At 38.3% G+C, this 21,858-nt stretch overlaps 1 protein-coding gene across 1 annotated transcript in view; it reads left to right on the forward strand.

Annotated features, from left to right (window-relative positions):
- Positions 1 to 683: 683 nt before the first annotated feature.
- The window catches only part of LOC128643719 (mediator of RNA polymerase II transcription subunit 14), a gene marked incomplete at its 5' end in the record, with an annotated part of 32,685 nt that continues 11,510 nt past the window's right edge, over positions 684 to 21,858 (forward strand). The window contains 4 exon segments of the mRNA XM_053696547.1: positions 684 to 836; positions 7,843 to 8,112; positions 18,013 to 18,144; positions 18,247 to 18,358. Coding sequence (XP_053552522.1) covers positions 684 to 836; positions 7,843 to 8,112; positions 18,013 to 18,144; positions 18,247 to 18,358 — 667 coding nt within the window.

Raw genomic sequence — 21,858 nt, forward strand, 5'->3', positions numbered from 1 at the left:
ACAAAAACTGAAAGTTCCCTTTATTTGTTCCACTGTTAAATCCTTGCGTTTCACAAACTCTAGGATTTACTATCACTTTAAACAATTATTTCATCTGCTAACAAGTAACAATTCTTTTTTTTTTTTTGTTATTTGAATACCAGATTTATTTGCTTTTAAGAATTTGGTAGGATATTTTAAAAATAAATTTATAATTAATGCCACAGTGCGTCTACTTCTACTGATGCATTTTTTGTTTTAGTTTTTTTATTAGTTTTTTTTAAAAAACAACCAGTTCACATTTAAAGGAATAGTAAAGTCAGAATTAAAAATTCAGGATTCAGAAAGTGCATGCAATTTTTAAAGAACTCAACAATTCTGTTATCTAATTGTCTTAGTTATTTTGGTATCCCTTGTTGAAAATAATACCTAGATAGGCTCAGGAGTAGCCTTGCCTTGCTATTTCTTCAACAAAGGATATCTGAAGAATTAAGCAAATTAGATAATATAAGTAAATTGGGATGTGACAGATTGTTGTTACCTTAGTTCCAAATAGTGGATTGCTACTCAACAAAGGATAACTAAATACAAGTTAAGTTTTGACTTTACTGTCCCTTTAACTATTTGTTTACTTTATATTAGGTTTGTGTATTTCCAAGATTTCCATGTCAAACATATTTGTGTCCCGATGTTTGATATTACAGATAAGCATTCAGTGGAATTCTATCCATCAAAAATTTCACATATCGCTTGGAACCACTGGTCCTAATTCTGGATGTAGTAACTGCCACAATATTATTCTTCACCAGCTGCAAGAGATGTTCAATAAAATACCAAACGTGGTACAATTATTGCAGGTATTTATTTTTTTTATCCTGAAGATAATTATTGCAAAGTATATCTCCTAAAAAATGTTGTCTCAAAGGTTGTTACATTTGAACTTGTAATTTTAGAGCATGTAATTTTATGACTAGCGACTGTGCACTTTTATGTTTTTAACTCACGCAAAGGGGTTAAATACACACAAGTACTGCTTGGGACCCGCAGAGCACTACTAGTCCAGAGCAGAAACTGCTGCTGATCCAATCAGCAATGCTAATCACATAACCTAGCATTGCATGATTGGCACAATGTTGGATCAGCAGTGCTTTGCTGGTTCCAAGCGGTACTTCTACTAATCCTCTTGTCTTAGTTATGTCCACTAACACTGTTAATTTTTAACTATAATTGATATTTAAAGGAACAAGCACCACCTGGTTTTGAGTAAACATTATACTTAGTGTCACACTTCCTAAAGAGGCCAAAAAGTTAAATCTGTAACCTAGGTTTTCAAGTCGCTGCAAATTGTCAAAACCTGGTATTTCATTTGCAGCATTAGCAGGTTAGAGAATTTACTTTTTGTTCTCTCTAGGAGTGTGGGACAAGAAAAGTGTTTTTCACAAAAGCAAGAAGTGTTTCATTTCTTTTTAACTTCTTAAAATTTAGTTTGATATATTTAGGGGATCTTTAATTGCCTTTGCTTTTCTTGAAATCTGATCACCTTTGTCTTCAAGGGACGGTTCAAAAGAATTAAACGCCAAAAATAATTAACTATCTTGTTGTCAATATACCTTTCCTTTACAACCAGAACAATATGATTACATTGGGAAAAAGTGTTTAATTTAATTACATTACAAATGTAGCTTGTTAATATAGAAACTGAGCAGCATAATGCTTGTAGCTTTATTTGTTCATTATATAAATATATAGAATATTTGTAACGTTCTCTCAGGCGAGGGTTCATATAGAGCAGTGAGTATTTCACTATACTTTAGCACACTCAATGACATACAAATAAGATGTTAGAATAAATGTTTTTTCTTTCATGTAATTAGCAAGAGTCCATGAGCTAGTGACATATGGGATATACATTCCTACCAGGAGGGGCAAAGTTTCCCAAACCTCAAAATGCCTATAAATACACCCCTCACCACACCCACAATTCAATTCAGTTTTACAAACTTTGCCTCCTATGGAGGTGGTGAAGTAAGTTTGTGCTAGATTCTACGTTGATATGCGCTCCGCAGCAAGTTGGAGCCCGGTTTTCCTCTCAGCGTGCAGTGAATGTCAGAGGGATGTGAGGAGAGTATTGCCTATTTGAATGCAGTGATCTCCTTCTACGGGGTCTATTTCATAGGTTCTCTGTTATCGGTCGTAGAGATTCATCTCTTACCTCCCTTTTCAGATCGACGATATACTCTTATTTATATACCATTACCTCTGCTGATTTTCGTTTCAGTACTGGTTTGGCTTTCTACAAACGTGTAGATGAGTGTCCTGGGGTAAGTAAATCTTATTTTCTGTGACACTCTAAGCTATGGTTGGGCACTTTATTTATAAAGTTCTAAATATATGTATTCAAACATTTATTTGCCTTGACTCAGAATGTTCAACATTCCTTATTTTCAGACAGTCAGTTTCATATTTGGGATAATGCGTTTGAATCAATCATTTTTTCTTACCTTAAAAATTTGACTTTTTTTCCCTGTGGGCTGTTAGGCTCGCGGGGGCTGAAAATGCTTCATTTTATTGCGTCATTCTTGGCGCGGACTTTTTTGGCGCAAAAAATCTTTTCTGTTTCCGGCGTCATACGTGTCGCCGGAAGTTGCGTCATTTTTTGACGTCCTTTTGCGCCAAAAATGTCGGCGTTCCGGATGTGGTGTCATTTTTGGCGCCAAAAAGCATTTAGGCGCCAAACAATGTGGGCGTATTATTTGGCGCCAAAAAATATGGGCGTCGCTTTTGTCTCCACATTATTTCTGTCTGATTTTTTCTTTGCTTCTGGTTACTAGAAGCTTGTTTATTGGCATTTTTTCCCATTTCTGAAACTGTCATTTAAGGAATTTGATCAATTTTGCTTTATATGTTGTTTTTTCTCTTACATATTGCAAGATGTCTCACGTTGCATCTGAGTCAGAAGATACTTCAGGAAAATCGCTGTCTAGTGCTGGAACTACCAAAGCTAAGTGTATCTGCTGTAAACTTTTGGTAGCTATTCCTCCGGCTGTTGTTTGTATTAATTGTCATGACAAACTTGTTAAAGCAGATAATATTTCCTTTAGTAATGTACCATTGCCTGTTGCAGTTCCCTCAACATCTAAGGTGCAGAATGTTCCTGATAACATAAGAGATTTTGTTTCTGAATCCATCAAGAAGGCTATGTCTGTTATTTCTCCTTCTAGTAAACATAAAAAATCTTTTAAAACTTCTCTCTCTACAGATGAATTTTTAAATGAACATCATCATTCTGATTCTGATGACTCTTCTGGTTCAGAGGATTCTGTCTCAGATATTGATGCTGATAAATCTTCATATTTATTTAAAATGGAATTTATTCGTTCTTTACTTAAAGAAGTACTAATTGCTTTAGAAATAGAGGATTCTGGTCCTCTTGATACTAATTCTAAACGTTTAGATAAGGTGTTTAAATCTCCTGTGGTTATTCCAGAAGTTTTTCCTGTTCCTAATGCTATTTCTGAAGTAATTTCCAGAGAATGGGATAAATTGGGTAATTAATTTACTCCTTCTAAACGTTTTAAGCAATTATATCCTGTGCCGTCTGACAGATTAGAATTTTGGGACAAAATCCCTAAAGTTGATGGGGCTATTTCTACCCTTGCTAAACGTTCCTACGTCAGATGGTACTTCGTTTAAAGATCCTTTAGATAGGAAAATTGAATCCTTTCTAAGAAAAGCTTATCTGTGTTCAGGTAATCTTCTTAGACCTGCTATATCTTTGGCTGATGTTGCTGCAGCTTCAACTTTTTGGTTGGAGACTTTAGCGCAACAAGTAACAGATCATGATTCTCATAATATTATTATTCTTCTTCAGCATGCTAATAATTTTATCTGTGATGCCATTTTTGATATTATCAGAGTTGATGTCAGGTTTATGTCTGCTAGCTATTTTAGCTAGAAGAGCTTTATGGCTTAAAACTTGGAATGCTGATATGGCTTCTAAATCAACTCTACTTTCCATTTCTTTCCAGGGTAACAAATTATTTGGTTCTCAGTTGGATTCCATTATCTCAACTGTTACTGGTGGGAAAGGAACTTTTTTACCACAGGATAAAAAATCTAAGGGTAAAAACAGGGCTAATAATCGTTTTCGTTCCTTTCGTTTCAACAAAGAACAAAAGCCTGATCCTTCATCCTCAGGAGCAGTTTCAGTTTGGAAACCATCTCCAGTCTGGAATAAATCCAAGCCTTCTAGAAAGGCAAAGCCTGCTTCTAAGTCCACATGAAGGTGCGGCCCTCATTCCAGCTCAGCTGGTAGGGGGCAGGTTACGTTTTTTCAAAGAAATTTGGATCAATTCTGTTCACAATCTTTGGATTCAGAACATTGTTTCAGAAGGGTACAGAATTTGTTTCAAGATGAGACCTCCTGCAAAGAGATTTTTTTCTTTCCCGTGTCCCAGTAAATCCAGTGAAAGCTCAAGCATTTCTGAATTGTGTTTCAGATCTAGAGTTGGCTGGAGTAATTATGCCAGTTCCAGTTCTGGAACAGGGGATGGGGTTTTATTCAAATCTCTTCATTGTACCAAAGAAGGAGAATTCCTTCAGACCAGTTCTGGATCTAAAAATATTGAATCGTTATGTAAGGATACCAACGTTCAAAATGGTAACTGTAAGGACTATCTTGCCTTTTGTTCAGCAAGGGCATTATATGTCCACAATAGATTTACAGGATGCTTATCTGCATATTCCGATTCATCCAGATCATTATCAGTTCCTGAGATTCTCTTTTCTGGACAAGCATTACCAGTTTGTGGCTCTGCCGTTTGGCCTAGCTACAGCTCCAAGAATTTTTACAAAAGTTCTCGGTGCCCTTCTGTCTGTAATCAGAGAACAGGGTATTGTGGTATTTTCCTTATTTGGACGATATCTTGGTACTTGCTCAGTCTTTACATTTAGCAGAATCTCATACGAATCGACTTGTGTTGTTTCTTCAAGATCATGGTTGGAGGATCAATTTACCAAAAAGTTCATTGATTCCTCAGACAAGGGTAACTTTTCTGGGTTTCCAGATAGATTCAGTGTCCATGACTCTGTCTTTAACAAACAAGAGACGTCTAAAATTGATTTCAGCTTGTCGAAACCTTCAGTCACAATTATTCCCTTCGGTAGCCTTATGCATGGAAATTCTAGGTCTTATGACTGCTGCATCGGACGCGATCCCCTTTGCTCGTTTTCACATGCGACCTCTTCAGCTCTGTATGCTGAATCAATGGTGCAGGGATTACACAAAGATATCTCAATTAATATCTTTAAAACCGATTGTACGACACTCTCTAACGTGGTGGACAGATCACCATCGTTTAATTCAGGGGGCTTCTTGTGTGCTTCCGACCTGGACTGTAATTTCAACAGATGCAAGTCTCACAGGTTGGGGAGCTGTGTGGGGATCTCTGACGGCACAAGGAGTTTGGGAATCTCAGGAGGTGAGATTACCGATCAATATTTTGGAACTCCGTGCAATTTTCAGAGCTCTTCAGTCTTGGCCTCTTCTGAAGAGAGAATCGTTCATTTGTTTTCAGACAGACAATGTCACAACTGTGGCATACATCAATCATCAAGGAGGGACTCACAGTCCTCTGGCTATGAAAGAAGTATCTCGAATTCTGGTTTGGGCGGAATCCAGCTCCTGTCTAATCTCTGCGGTTCATATCCCAGGTATAGACAATTGGGAAGCGGATTATCTCAGTCGCCAAACGTTACATCCGGGCGAATGGTCTCTTCACCCAGAGGTATTTCTTCAGATTGTTCAAATGTGGGGACTTCCAGAAATAGATCTGATGGCCTCTCATCTAAACAAGAAACTTCCCAGGTATCTGTCCAGATCCAGGGATCCTCAAGCGGAAGCAGTGGATGCATTGTCACTTCCTTGGAAGTATCATCCTGCCTATATCTTTCCGCCTCTAGTTCTTCTTCCAAGAGTAATCTCCAAGATTCTGAAGGAATGCTAGTTTGTTCTGCTGGTAGCTCCGGCATGGCCCTCACAGGTTTTGGTATGCGGATCTTGTCCAGATGGCCTCTTGCCATCCGTGGACTCTTCCGCTACGACCAGACCTTCTGTCGCAAGGTCCTTTTTTCCATCAGGATCTCAAATCCTTAAATTTAAAGGTATGGAGATTGAACGCTTGATTCTTAGTCAAAGAGGTTTCTCTGACTCTGTGATTAATACTATGTTACAGGCTCGTAAATCTGTATCCAGAGAGATATATTATAGAGTCTGGAAGACTTATATTTCTTGGTGTCTTTCTCATCATTTTTCTTGGCATTCTTTTAGAATTCCAAGAATTTTACAGTTTCTTCAGGATGGTTTAGATTGTCCGCAAGTTCCTTGAAAGGACAAATCTCTGCTCTTTCTGTTCTTTTTCACAGAAAGATTGCTAATCTTCCTGATATTCATTGTTTTGTACAAGCTTTGGTTCGTATAAAACCTGTCATTAAGTCAATTTCTCCTCCTTGGAGTTTGAATTTGGTTCTAGGGGCTCTTCAAGCTCCTCCGTTTGAACCTATGCATTCATTGGACATTAAATTACTTTCTTGGAAAGTTTTGTTCCTTTTGGCAATCTCTTCTGCCAGAAGAGTTTCTGAATTATCTGCTCTTTCTTGTGAGTCTCCTTTTCTGATTTTTTCATCAGGATAAGGCAGTGTTGCGAACTTCTTTTGAATTTTTACCTAAAGTTGTGAATTCCAACAACATTAGTAGAGAAATTGTGGTTCCTTCATTATGTCCTAATCCTAAGAATTCTAAGGAGAAATCGTTACATTCTTTGGATGTTGTTAGAGCTTTGAAATATTATGTTGAAGCTACTAAGTCTTTCCGAAAGACTTCTAGTTTATTTGTTATCTTTTCCGGTTCTAGAAAAGGCCAGAAAGCTTCTGCCATTTCTTTGGCATCTTGGTTGAAATCTTTAATTCATCTTGCCTATGTTGAGATCGGGTAAAACTCCGCCTCAAAGGATTACAGCTCATTCTACTAGGTCAGTTTCTACTTCCTGGGCGTTTAGGAATGAAGCTTCGATTGATCAGATTTGCAAAGCAGCAACTTGGTCCTCTTTGCATACTTTTACTAAATTCTACCATTTTGATGTATTTTCTTCTTCTGAAGCAGTTTTTGGTAGAAAAGTACTTCAGGCAGCGGTTTCAGTTTGAATCTTCTGCTTATGTTTTTCATTAAACTTTATTTTGGGTGTGGATTATTTTCAGCAGGAATTGGCTGTCTTTATTTTATCCCTCCCTCTCTAGTGACTCTTGCGTGGAAAGATCCACATCTTGGGTAATTATTATCCCATACGTCACTAGCTCATGGACTCTTGCTAATTACATGAAAGAAAACATAATTTATGTAAGAACTTACCTGATAAATTCATTTCTTTCATATTAGCAAGAGTCCATGAGGCCCACCCTTTTTTGTGGTGGTTATGATTTTTGTATAAAGCACAATTATTCCAATTCCTTATTTTATATGCTTTCGCACTTTTTTATCACCCCACTTCTTGGCTATTCGTTAAACTGAATTGTGGGTGTGGTGAGGGGTGTATTTATAGGAATTTTGAGGTTTGGGAAACTTTGCCCCTCCTGGTAGGAATGTATATCCCATACGTCACTAGCTCATGGACTCTTGCTAATATGAAAGAAATGAATTTATCAGGTAAGTTCTTACATAAATTATGTTTTCTTGTAATTTTATATTTTCCTTAACAAGATCTCTGGTGGTGTTCTGAAAATGCTGTCCACAGATAATTTGCCAGGCTAGACTATTTGTAAATAGATGGGAACTGTGTTTTATACTAGTATAACATTTATTCCCACCAGGTACTGTTTGATACTCAGCAGCCGTTAACTGCTATCAACAAACTTCCCACTGTGCCAATGCTAGGCCTCACTCAACGAATAAACACGGCCTACCAATGCTTTTCTATCCTCCCTCAGTCGCCCACTCACATCCGTTTGGCCTTTAGAAATATGTATTGTATAGACATCTACTGTAAAAGTCGAGGTGTTGTAGCAATACGTGATGGAGCTTACAGTCTCTTCGACAACAGCAAAATAGTTGAAGGATTTTATCCTGCACCAGGTCTAAAGGTAACAAAATAAATGCATTTAATTTGCAAAGCTGCCCTTCATTCATATCTTTTAACTCTGTATGCATTTAGCATTGTATCTAATATTTATTTCTCCAACATTGGTGTGTCCGGTCCACGGCTTCATCCTTACTTGTGGGATATTCTCTTCCCCTTCAGGAAATGGCAAAGAGAGCACACAGCAAGAGCTGTCCATATAGTCCCCCCTCTGGCTCCGCCCCCCGTCATTCTCTTTGCCGCTCTGAACAAGTAGCATCTCCACGGGGATGGTAAAGAGTATGTGGTGTTAGTTGTAGTTTTTTATTCTTCTATCAAGAGTTTATTTTAAAATAGTGCCGGTTTGTACTATTTACTCTAAAACAGAAAAAGATGAAGAGTTCTGTTTAAAGAGGAGTATGATTTTAGCAGCAGTAACTAAAATCAATTGCTGTTCCCACGCAGGACTGTTGAGCCCAGAGAACTTCAGTTGGGGGGAACAGTTTGCAGACTTTTCTGCTCAAAGGTATGACTAGTCCATTTTCTAACAAGACATAGTAATGCTAGAAGACTGTCATTTTCCCTTTTTGGGATCGGTAAGCCTTTTTCTTAGACTCATAACAGAATGAAGGCTTATTAATGGGCTATATACTGGTTGACACTATTGTGGGCTAAATCGATTGATTTATACAATATTTATATCATATTTATATGGCATTTAGAGTGTTTTTGTGTAGTTAAATACACTTTTGGGAACTTTTTATTTCACCTGGCATTTGGTTAGACTACTATTCCAGTCAGAAAGGCCCCTTCACTCTAGTATGCTGAGGAAGGAGGCCCCATTTTCGCGCCTCTGTTGCGCAGTTTAATTCCAAGGGAGTGCATGCAGCTTCATGTGAGGGGTCCTGTGACTCAAAAAACGGACTCAGGAAGGTTCATTTCAATGGTGAATAACTCTCAGGGAAGGTAAAAAGCCGCAGCAAGGCTGTGGCAGTGATTGTAATGTGTTAAGATTGTTGATTTGAACAAATAGCTCCGGTTTCCTCATTTTAAGGGTTAAAGTCTTGAAACTTTGTGTGCAATACTTTCAAGGCATTAGGACTCTGGGGTGCAAATTTTGTAAAAATCGGATATTGCCTTCATAGTTTTTCAAACTAAGAAATAAAGGGTGCCTTTTTATTATTTAAAGGGACAGTAACGGTTTTGTTTAAAAACGTTTTTATTGTATTATTAGCCTGCCAAATTCTGTCTAACATGTCTGTACCTTCAGATAGCATATGTTCTGTGTGTATAGAGGCCAAGATGGTTCCCCCTATAACTATTTGTGCAAAATGTGCCAGGGCGTCCAAACAAAGTCAGGGCAGTGATGTCACATTTAATAAAATTGCCCAAGATGAAGGTAGTGGGGATAGTTCCTCATCCTCTCCTTCTGTGTCAACACCAGTTTTTGCCCGTGCAGGCGATACCTAGTACATCTAGCGCGCCAATGCTTGTTACTATGCAGCAATTAACTACTGTGATGGATAATTCTATAGCAAATTTATTATCCAAACTACCATCATTTCCTAGAAAGCGCGATTGCTCAGTTATAAATACAGAGGATGAGCAAGTTGGCGCTGATGATAACTTATCTGTTATACCCTCACATCAATCTGTATTGGCAGTGAAGGAGGGTCTGTCTGAAGGGGAAATTTCTGATTCAGGGAAAATTTCTCAGCAGGCAGAACCTGATATCTTGGCATTTAAATTTAAGTTAGAACATCTCCGCGCCGTGCTTAAGGAGGTGCGAACTACGCTCGATGATTGTGATTCTTTGGTAATTCCAGAGAAGCTGTGCAAAATGGACAGATTCTTAGAGGTCTCAGTGCACGCTGATGCTTTTCCGATACCCAAGAGGGTGGCGGACATAGTGACTAAGGAGTGGGAAAGGCCAGATATACCTTTTGTTCCACCTCCCATATCCAAGAAAATGTTCCCCATTGTCGACCCCAGAAGGGACGCATGGCAAACGGCCCCTAAGGTTGAGGGGGCAGTTTCAACGCTAGCCAAGCGCACAACTATTCCTTGCGCTTTCAAAGATCCTATGGATAAAAAAATTGGAAATATTGCTTAAAAAGATATTTGTACCAGCAAGGTTTCCTTCTTCAACCAATTTTGTGCATTATTCCTGTCACCACGGCAGCGTCTTTTGGTTCGAGGAACTAGAAAATTCGCTCCAAAGGAAGACTCCATATGATGAAGTCATGGACAGGTGTGTTGGGGGAAAGGATGGTAGCACGTTTAGAGAACCTTTTAAACTAGGCAAAGGGGGGGAGGGTCAATTTGAACAAAATAGAACAGAGAGATCAGTGTCTGAATATGTCACTCCATTAATATCTCAAGGAAGGGATGACTTAAGAAATGTCACATTAGAAAGTATAGAGGAAAGTACACCAAGTAGCAGCAGAAAGCACATGAAAATTAAATGTATGACAACAAATGCAAGAAGCATGACAGGTAAAATGGGGGAGCTGACGCTCTTAGTTGCAGAAGAGGACTATGATGTTATCAGTATAACTGAAACTTGGTGGGATGATTCACATGACTGGGCAGTTAACTTAGAGGGGTATACATTATTTAGGAGGGACAGGAATAATAAAAGGGGTGGAGGAATCTGCATGTATATTAAACCTGACCTTAAACTACAATAAGGGAAGATATTTATGATACAAGTGACAATGTAGAGACCCTGTGGGTTGAAATAAAGAGTGGGGGGAAAAATCCTAAAAAAATATTACTAGGAACATGCTACAAGCCTCCCAACATTAGTGACCCGGAGGAAACTCAACTACTTATCCAAATAGGTAAGGCTGCTAATAACAGTGCTGTAATTATGGGAGATTTTAACTACCCTGATATAAACTGGGCCAATGAAACTAGTAATTCAGCTAAGGGGGATAGATTTTTAAATGTTCTCAGGGATAACTTCTTGTCACAATTAATAGAGGAGCCAACTAGGAGTAAAGCTATATTGGATTTAGTGCTATCAAACAATACAGATATAATATCAAGCATAGAAGTTAAAGAACATTTGGGTAACAGTGATCATAACATGGTCACATTTGAAATCTCTTTTCATATGCAGTGTTTTAAAGGCTTAACTAAGACTTTTAATTTCAAGAAAGCAAAATTCAACGATTTAAGGAAATCATTAAATAATATAAATTGGGACAATGTATTTTCTAATAAAAATACAGAGGATAAATGGATAATATTTAAAAATTTGTTAAATAAATATACATATCAATACATACCATATGGTTATAAAAAAAAAAATAAAAAAAAAAAGCCGTTATGGCTAAATAAAAATGTGTTAAAAGAAATTAGGAAAAAACGTAGGGCATTTAAATTATTAAAAGAAAATAGTACAGACTCAGCATACAATATTTATAAGGAATGTAACAAAGCATGCAAAAAAGCAATCAAATTAGCCATAATTGAAAATGAAAAATTAATTGCCAAGGATTCTAAGTCTAACCCTAAAAGGTTCTTTAAGTACATAAATAGCAAAAAATCTAAGAAGGATAATATAGGTACATTAAAATGTGTGGAGGGTAGCATGATAAATAATGACGGGGAAAAGGCTGAGGTACTAAACCAGTTTTTTTCTTCAGTATACACAAGAGAGGAACCATTGAATGATACTTTGGAACAGAATAGAACATGCCAGTCCATACCACTAACTGGGTTTTGTTTAGAGGATATCAGGAAAAAACTAAAAAATATTAAGGTAAATAAAACTCCAGGCCCAGATGGAATACACCCAAGGGTGTTAAGTGAACTTAGCACTGTTATAGACAAACCTTTACTCTTAATTTTTCAAGACTCATTATCCTCAGGCATGGTACCCCAGGATTGGCGTAAAGCTGATGTGGTGCCACTCTTCAAAAAGGGAAGCAGGAATGATCCAGGAAGCTATAGACCAGTTAGTCTGACATCAATAGTGGGGAAGATATTTGAAGGGATTATAAGGGATTATATTGATGAGCATATTCGTGTAAACAAGATTATGAGTTCTAATCAGCATGGCTTTAGGAAAAATAGATCATGTCAAACTAATCTAATTAGATTCTACGAGGAAGTAAGTAAAAATATAGATAAAGGGGAATCAGTTGATGTGATATACTTAGATTTTGCAAAGGCATTTGATACAGTGCCACATGAGAGATTAATGCACAAAATTAAGGGACTGGGAATAGCTGAAAATGTTAGCTCATGGATAAATAACTGGATAAAAGATAGGGAGCAACGAGTAGCAGTAAATGGATCATACTCAGATTGGACAAAGGTAATCAGTGGCGTCCCCCAGGGATCAGTACTGGGCCCTGTTCTTTTTAATATTTTTATAAATGACTTGGAGCAAGGATTAAATAGCGACATCTCTATTTTTGCAGATGATACTAAGTTAAGTAAGGTCATTAGGTCAGAGCAGGATGAACTCTCTTTGCAAAGGGATTTGCTAAAATTAGAACTATGGGCAAGTAAATGGAAAATGAGATTTAATACGGAAAAATGTAAGGTTCTACATTTTGGAAGTAAAAATAAGCAGGCTATGTATTTTTTAATGGGACAAGACTTAGCCAAACACAGGAGGAAAGGGATTTGGGAGTAGTAATAGATAACAAGCTAAAGATGAGTGCACAATGCAGAGCAGCGGCTTCAAAGGCTAATAAGATACTAGCATGTATTAAAAGAGGCATTGATTCAAGGGAGGAAAGCATAATTCTGTCATTATATAAAGCCCTGGTAAGACCTCACCTTGAGTTTGGAGTGCAGTTCTGGGGACCGATTGCTAAAAAAGATATTGCAGAACTAGAAAAAGTTCAGAGAAGGGCCACAAAGCTAATAAGGGGATTGGAGAAATTAACCTATGAAGAGAGGCTAGCCAAACTGGGTCTGTTCTCTTTAGAAAAAAGGCGCTTGAGAGGTGACATGATTACTTTATATAAATATATTCAAGGCCCATATACAGAGATGGCAGAAGCTCTTTTATTCCAAGAAAATTGGTTCTGACAAGAGGTCATAATTTAAGGTTGGAGGAAAGGAGATTTAATCTCCTGCAACGGAAACGTTTTTTCACTGTAAGAGCAATAAAATTGTGGAACTCATTACCAAAGGAGGTAGTGAATGCCAATACCATAGATACATTTAAAAATAGTCTGGATAATTTTCTGTATATAAACAAAATTCATGGATATGATTGCTAGTATTAAATGGGTCACATTTTAATGGGGTTATTTAAGCTTAACTGGAGCTTTTTGTAAGTATTTTAGATTTGTATAGGTTGAACTCGATGGACTTAAGTCTTTTTTCAACCTTATCTACTATGTTAGAATTCACGCACTAAAGTTGGCTAATTCCTTTATTTTGGATGCCGCTTTCCAATTTAAGTTAGCGGCGAAAAATTCAGGTTTTGCTATAGTGGCGCGCAGAGCGCTTTGGCTAAAATCTTGGTCGGCGGATGTGTCGTCCAAAACTAAATTGTTTCATATTCCTTTCAAGGGTAAGACCCTTTTTGGGCCGGAATTGAAAGAGATTATTTCAGACATTACTGGTGGTAAGGGTCATGCTCTCCCACAGGATAAGCCTTTCAAGGCTAAGAACAAATCTGATTTTCGTTCCTTTCACAATTTCAGGAACGGACCAAATCCTAACTCTGCAGCCTCTAGACAAGAAGGCACCGCTTCCCAGCCTAAACCAGCATGGAAACCATTGCAAGGCTGGAACAAGGGTAAACAGGCCAAGAATGCTGCTGCTGCTACCAAGACAGCATGAAGGGGTAGCCCCCGATCCGGGACCGGATCTAGTAGGGGGCAGACTTCTCTCTTTGCTCAGGCTTGGGCAAGAGATGTTCCAGATCCCTGGGCACTAGAAATAGTCTCTCAGGGGTATCTTCTAGAGTTCAAGGAACTTCCTCCAAGGGGAAGGTTCCACATGTCTCGCTTATCTTCAGACCAGATAAAGAGACAGGCATTCTTACATTGTGTAGGAGACCTATTAAAGATGGGAGTGATACACCCAGTTCCGATAGCAGAACAAGGTCTGGGGTTTTTTACTCAAACCTGTTTGTAGTTCCCAAAAAAAGAGGGAACTTTCAGGCCAACAATCCAAGAGGGTCAATATATGACTACCGTGGACTTAAAGGATGCGTACCTGCATATTTCTATCAACAAAGATAATTATCAGTTCCTGAGGTTCGCCTTTCTGGACAAACATTACCAGTTCGCGGCTCTTCCGTTCGGTTTAGCCACTGCTCCCAGAATTTTCACAAAGGTGCTAGGGTCCCTTCTAGCGGTGCTAAGACCGAGGGGCATTGCTGTAGCACCTTATCTAGACGACATTCTAATTAATTCAGCGTCGTCTCTTTCCAAAGCAAGGGCTTATACAGACATTGTTCTAGCCTTTCTCAGATCTCACGGGTGGAAGGTGAACGTAGAAAAGAGTTCTCTGTCCCCGTCTACAAGAGTTCCCTTTTTGGGAAAAATAATAGATTCTGTAGAAATGAATATCTTCCTGACAGAGGTAAAAAAATTAAAGCTTCTAGACGCTTGTCAAGTTCTTCACTCTATTCCTCAGCCTTTCCATAGCTCAGTGCATGGAGGTAATAGGATTAATGGTTGCAGCAATGGACATAGTTCCTTTTGCTTGAATTCATCTAAGACCATTACAACTGTGCATGCTCAAACAGTGGAATGGGGATTATGCAGACTTGTGTCCCCAGATTCAAGTAGACCAGATATCCAGGGATTCACTCCGCTGGTGGTTGACTCTAGATCACCTGTGTCTGGGAATGAGTTTCCGCAGTCCAGAGTGGATCTTCGTCACGACCGACGCCAGTCTCTTAGACTGGGGTGCGGTCTGGAACTCTCTGAAAGCTCAGGGTCTATGGTCTTGGGAAGAGTCTCTTCTTCCGATAAACTTTTTAGACTGAGAGCGATATTCAATGCGCTCCAGGCATGGCCTCAACTAGCGGAGGCCAAATTCATCAGATTTCAGTCGGACAACATGACGACTGTAGCGTACATCAGGGCGGAACAGAGAGTTCCCTGGCGATGAGGGAGGTATCCAAGATCATCAAATGGGCGGAGGATAACTCCTGCCATCTATCTGCAATTCACATCCCAGGAGTAGACAACTGGGAGGCGGATTATTTGAGTAGTCAGACTTTCCATCCGGGGGAGTGGGAACTTCACCCGGAGGTATTTACCCAGTTAACACATCTTTGGGGCATTCCAGATATGGATCTGATGGCGTCTCGCCAGAACGCCAAGCTTCCTCGATACGGGTCCAGATCCAGGGATCCCAAGGTGACACTAGTGGATGCATTAGTGGCGACCTGGTCGTTCAATCTAGCTTATGTGTTTCCACCGTTTCCTCTCCTTCCCAGGCTTGTAGCCAGGATAAAACAGGAGAAGGCATCAGTGATTCTAATAGCTCCTGCATGGCCACGCAGGACTTGGTATGCAGACCTGGTGAATATGTCATCGGCTCCACCATGGAAGCTACCTTTGAGACAGGATCTTATAGTACAAGGTCCATTCGAACATCCAAATTTAGTCTCCCTGCATCTGACTGCTTGGAAATTGAACGCTTGATTCTATCTAAGCGTGGGTTTTCGGATTCAGTGATAGACACTCTGGTGCAAGCCAGAAAACCTGTAACTAGAAAAATTTACCATAAGATATGGCAAAAATATATCTGTTGGTGTCAATCCAAGGGATTCTCTTGGAGTAAAATTAAAATTCCTAGGATACTTCCTTTCTCCAAGAGGGTTTGGATAAAGGGTTGTCAGCTAGTTCCTTAAAGGGACAGATATCTGCTCTGTCTTTTTTATTACACAAACGTCTGGCAGCTGTGCCAGACAGGCGTGTGTACAGGCTTTAGTTAAAATCAAGCCTGTTTACAGAACTCTGACTCCTCCTTGGAGTCTAAATTTAGTTCTTTCAGTTCTTCAGGGGGTTCCGTTTGAACCCATGCATTCCATAGATATTAAGTTACTATCTTGGAAAGTTTTGTTTTTGGTTGCTATTTCTTCTGCTAGAAGAGTTTCTGAATTATCTGCTTTGCAGTGTACTTCTCCCTATCTGGTATTCCATACAGATAAGGTAGTTTTTCGCATCAAGCCTGGTTTTCTTCCAAAGGTCGTTTCCAACAGGAATATTAACCAGGAAATTGTTGTTCCTTCTCTGTGTCCGAATCCAGTTTCGAAGAAGGAACGTTTGTTACACAACCTAGATGTGGTCAGTGCTTTGAAATTCTATTTAGAAGCAACAAAGGATTTCAGACAAACTTCATCCTTGTTTGTCGTGTATTCTGGTAAGAGGAGAGGGCAGAAAGCTACTGCTACCTCTTTCTTTTGGCTGAAAAGCATCATCCGATTGGCTTATGAGACTGCCGGACGGCAGCCTCCTGAACGAGTTACAGCTCATTCTACTAGAGCTGTGGCTTCCACATGGGCCTTCAAGAACGAGGTTTTTGCCAAATTTTACAAATTCGATGCTTATGCTTCTTCGGAGGCTGTTTTTGGGAGAAAGGTTTTGCAAGCTGTGGTGTCTTCCGTTTAGGTAACCTGATTTGCTCCCTCCCTTCATCCGTGTCCTAAAGCTTTGGTATTGTTTCCCACAAGTAAGGATGAAGCCGTGGACCGGACACACCAATGTTGGAGAAAACAGAATTTATGTTTACCTGATAAATTTCTTTCTCCAACGGTGTGTCCGGTCCACGGCCCGCCCTTGTTTTTAATCAGGTTTGAAAAATGTCTTTCTTTATACACTACAGTCACCACGGCACCCTATGGTTTCTCCTTTTTCTGCTAACCGTCGGTCGAATGACTGGGGGGCGGAGCCAGAGGGGGGACTATATGGACAGCTCTTGCTGTGTGCTCTCTTTGCCATTTCCTGTAGGGGAAGAGAATATCCCACAAGTAAGGATGAAGCCGTGGACCGGACACACCGTTGGAGAAAGAAATTTATCAGGTAAACATAAATTCTGTTTTCATTTAGTATGTAATTTTCTTTTTTTTTTATATAATTAACTAACCTTTATTATATTTTATATGTACTTATTTTTAAAATCTTTTGTTAATGGACATCATATAATTTATATCCTTACACTTTCAGTGTTTGCTTTTTTTTCTTTAGCCATCTAACAGTTTACAGTCTTAAAGGGACATGGAACTCAAACATTTTATTTCATGAATCAGATAAATCATATGATTTTAACAACTTTCCTACTATCAAATTTGGTCCATTTTTGGTTCTCTAAGTATCCTTTGTTGAATGAGCAACAGTGCATTACTGTAAGGTAGCTGAACACATCTCGTGAGCCAATCACAAGAGCAATATATGTTCAGCCACCATTCAGCAGCTAGCTCCCAGTAGTGCTTTGCTGCTCCTAAAACTACCAAAGCATGTTTTTCAACAAAGGATATCAAGAAACGAAGCAAGTTAACTAAAAGTACATTGGAAAGTTGTTTAAAATTGCATATTCTATCTAAATCTTTAAAGGGACATTAAACCCAAACATTTTCTTTCATGATTCAGATAGATAATACATCCCAATTTAATTCTATTATCTAATTTTCTTCATTCTTTAGATATCCTTTGTTGAAGAAAAAGCAATTCACATTATTGAACCAAGCACACGAGGCCTCTATGTGCAGCCACCAATCAGCAGCTACTGAGCTTTTCAGCAAAGGATATCAAGAGAATTAAGCAAATTAGCTAATAAAAGTAAATTAGAAAGTTGTTTAAAATTGCATGCTCTTTCTAAATTATGAAAGAAAAAAAATTGTTTCATGTCCCTTTAAGTTAGAATTTTATCTCATGCTCTTTTGTTCTGTGAAAGTATTAATTGCAATTTAATGTTTTTTTTTTTTTGTCCCCAGACTTTCCTTAATATGTTTGTTGACAGCAATCAGGATGCGCGGCGGCGGTCAGTCAATGAAGATGATAACCCACCATCCCCTATCGGTGGTGATATGATGGACTCATTGTTATCCCAGCTGCAACCACAGCAGGTAGTGTCTCATTATTTATTTTTCTCCCTCTGTTTAATAAGGCGAGAAGGCAGTTTATAAAATGTTGTGGTGTTTTTATTAATTGCTGCTTTCTTGTTTTAGCAATTTTCAAAGCAAACGGGAACATCAGGTGCATATCCTCTTACTTCACCACCTAACTCTTATCACAATACAGTTGCCCCCTCTCCCAACATGATGCACTCGCAGTCACCAGGTGAGCATTACTCTAAACCTTGTTTGTTTTAGTCAAATCTAAATGCTGGTATTTGTTTTGCATTTAATAATGCATATAAATATTGTTTGTTTTGCTGTTATTGCTGCACACAATCTGATCATGGAGGCCAGTTTTCACTCAAAGCAATCCATAAAAATATATAGCTCTCTATCCCTTCTCTGTTGTTTGGGCAAAAAGAAAGTATTTTATGCAATTTAGGAAAGAGAATCTTTTGTGTTCGCTATACTTCAAAATTAAAGTTTTTTGAAAGCTCGAAGAATGTTGTGTGTTTTTTTGTTTGTTTCTCTAACAAGTTGGAGCTTGACATTTTTTGCACTATAATGGCTTTTTAAATTCAGTCTGTGAGGTTACTTTTATTTGTACGATTTAAAGTGTACTTTCTTGGTTACACAGAAAATAATAGTGCAGAGCTTTTGCATTTATTAGCATTACTGTTGTGTTGCTGTTGAGTAACATCAGTAAAGTGTAAATGTTTTAAAAACACATTAACCTCCTTGTTACTGCAATTATTTATCAAAACTCCATCCACTATTTGCCTTTTTTGGAGGAACCAATCTGGGGTACAGACAATAAGGTTAGCTTTGGTCATAGTGTTGGTATAAAGTGCAGTTTTTAGCCTTGAAGTCATTAGGGTGCATTAAAAGGACATGAAACCCACAAATATGTTTTATTTCGCAATTCAGATAGAGCATATGATTTTAAATTTTCATTTGTTTTGTTCTGTTTGTACCCTTTGTTGAAAAAGATATCTAGTTAGGCTCAGAAGCTGCTGATTGGTGGCTGCACACATATGCTCATGTTACTGGATCATCCAATGTGTTCAGCTAGCTCCCAGTAGTGTATTGTTGCTCATTCAACAAATGATACCAAGAGAGAATGAAGCAAATTTAATTAGAGACATAAATTGGAAAGTTCAAAGCTAAATTATGTGAACAGGAGGCAAAATAAATATTAAAAGTATATTATAAAGTTGTTTAATTATGCATAACAAATCATTTTATATACAAATTTTAAAGTGTTTACTGTTTCTTTTTAGTTCTTCATAAAAGCATAACAATGATGTTTGTTTTACCTAAATAAGAGAGAGCACTCTTGGTGCCCTAGCTGATTTAATGTCCTGGGCCATATTTTCACTTAGTGTGCAGTAAACAATCACATTTAGTATATTTTGTCATCATTTTGTGGTTGTAAAAATTACAAACACAATCTCAGAACAAGTGGTTGACACATCAAATTATAAAACTTCCAGAATATTAAAGCACCAAAAAAAGCTTTGTTTATGATTTAATATATAATATATCTGTGTAAATACTATATGTTTGTGTCTTATTGTTTTAGGCATTTGTTGTAAGTCAGACATAAACGTTAGTTGTAAATTTTAATTTGATATTTATTCCACCTTGTTAAAATCAACAGCTGCACCGTTTATTATATGAATGTTTGAGTTTGCGATAACTTACCAGGCTAGTTTTACTTTCACTAGTGGACTAGGTAATATAGTCCCCAGAATATATATTTACGATGTTTGTTTCTTTAAAGGACCACTAAACGCAGTAGAGCAGCATAATCAATAAATGCATAATGGAGTAATTGCAAAAGTACTTAGTTTGAATTTCAAATGAGAAGTTAATTTTTTTCCTGACAAATGTCTGTTACATTTTCCTTCCTAATGCATCATGTGACAGCCATCAGCCAATCACAAAATGCATATACGTATACACTGTCTAATTGTTAATTTGTCAATCAATAATCTTGTCTTCCTGTTTTAATATTTGTTAAACAAAATGTGGACATACTTTTGTAGCCTTACATAAGCCTGCTCATTTATTCATGCTTCCACCATACGCTCACACACAGCTATACTTTTTATGGGGGAAGAGAAGCTACAATAAATTGAGAGAAAATAACTTTTTTGGGTCCAGTGAGTCATTTATATTATCCCTTAGAAGCTTCAGGGTACTAGAATGATTTCCAGGTTCTTATGCAAAGAAAGGCTTTGGGCATTCTAGGTCTTAGATTGCGGAACACCTAACTAAATGTGTGGAAAGCAGAAAGTGGGATAAAAAACAAAATTTATGCTTACGTGATGAATTTCTTTCTTTCCGGGCATTGAGAGTCCACGATTTCATTCCAGTTACTAGTTGGAATTCAACTCCTGGCCAGCAGGTGGATGCAAAGAGCAAAGTGTTACTTCCCTTACCCATAATCCTTAGGCATTTGGCCGAAGGAAATTGAAAAAAGATAACACAAGGGTATAGAGGTGCTTGAGGTTTATACCCAAAAATTTTGCTTTCTTAACTGTAATAAGGGCGGGTCGTGGACTCTCCATGCCCGGAAAGAAATTTATCAGGTAAGCATAAATTTTGTTTTTCTTTCCTATGGCATGGAGAATCCACAATTTCATTCCAATTACTAGTGGGAACCAATACCCAAGCTAGAGAACAAAGAATGAAAGGGAGGGAGAACAAGACAGGTGGACCGAAACAGAAGGCTCCACCGCTTGAAGAACTATTCTCCCAAAGGAAGCCTCAGCCAAGGGAAAACTATCAAATTTGTAGAATTTGGAAAAGGTATGCAATGAGGACCATGTGGCCGCCTTGCAGAATTGATCCACAGAAGCTTAATTTCTGAAAACCCAGAAAGAAGAGATCCCAAGAGGAATGAGCCGTAATTCTCTCAGGAGTCTGTTGTCCAGCTGTCTCATAAGCTAACCGGATAACACTTCTCATCCAAAGAAAAGAAGAAGTAGAAGTGGACTTCTGACCCTACGCCTACCAGAGAAAACAATGAACAGGGCAGAAGATTGTCGAAAAATCCTCAATTGAAGGTAAAAGAATTGAGCACGCACCTAGGTTATGCAACAGGCATTCCTTCTGAGAAGGATTAGGACAAAACAAAACAAAAAAAACCCAATTTCTCCAACATAGGTGTGTCCGGTCCACGGCGTCATCCTTACTTGTGGGATATTCTCTTCCCCAACAGGAAATGGCAAAGAGCCCAGCAAAGCTGGTCACATGATCCCTCCTAGGCTCCGCCTTCCCCAGTCATTCTCTTTGCCGTTGCACAGGCAACATCTCCACGGAGATGGCTCAGAGTTTTTTGGTGTTTAAATGTAGTTTTTATTCTTCAATCAAGAGTTTGTTATTTTAAAATAGTGCTGGTATGTACTATTTACTCTGAAACAGAAAAGAGATGAAGATTTCTGTTTGTAAGAGGAAAATGATTTTAGCAACCGTTACTAAAATCGATGGCTGTTTCCACACAGGACTGTTGAGAGGAATTAACTTCAGTTGGGGGAAACAGTGAGCAGACTTTTGCTGCTTGAGGTATGACACATTTCTAACAAGACTTGGTAATGCTGGAAGCTGTCATTTTCCCTATGGGATCCGGTAAGCCATTTTTATTAAATAAGAATAAAGGGCTTCACAAGGGCTTTAAAGACTGGTAGACATTTTTCTGGGCTAAAACGATTGATTTAT

Source organism: Bombina bombina, unplaced genomic scaffold, assembly GCF_027579735.1.
Source record: "Bombina bombina isolate aBomBom1 unplaced genomic scaffold, aBomBom1.pri scaffold_1588, whole genome shotgun sequence".
Classification (NCBI taxonomy): domain Eukaryota; kingdom Metazoa; phylum Chordata; class Amphibia; order Anura; family Bombinatoridae; genus Bombina; species Bombina bombina.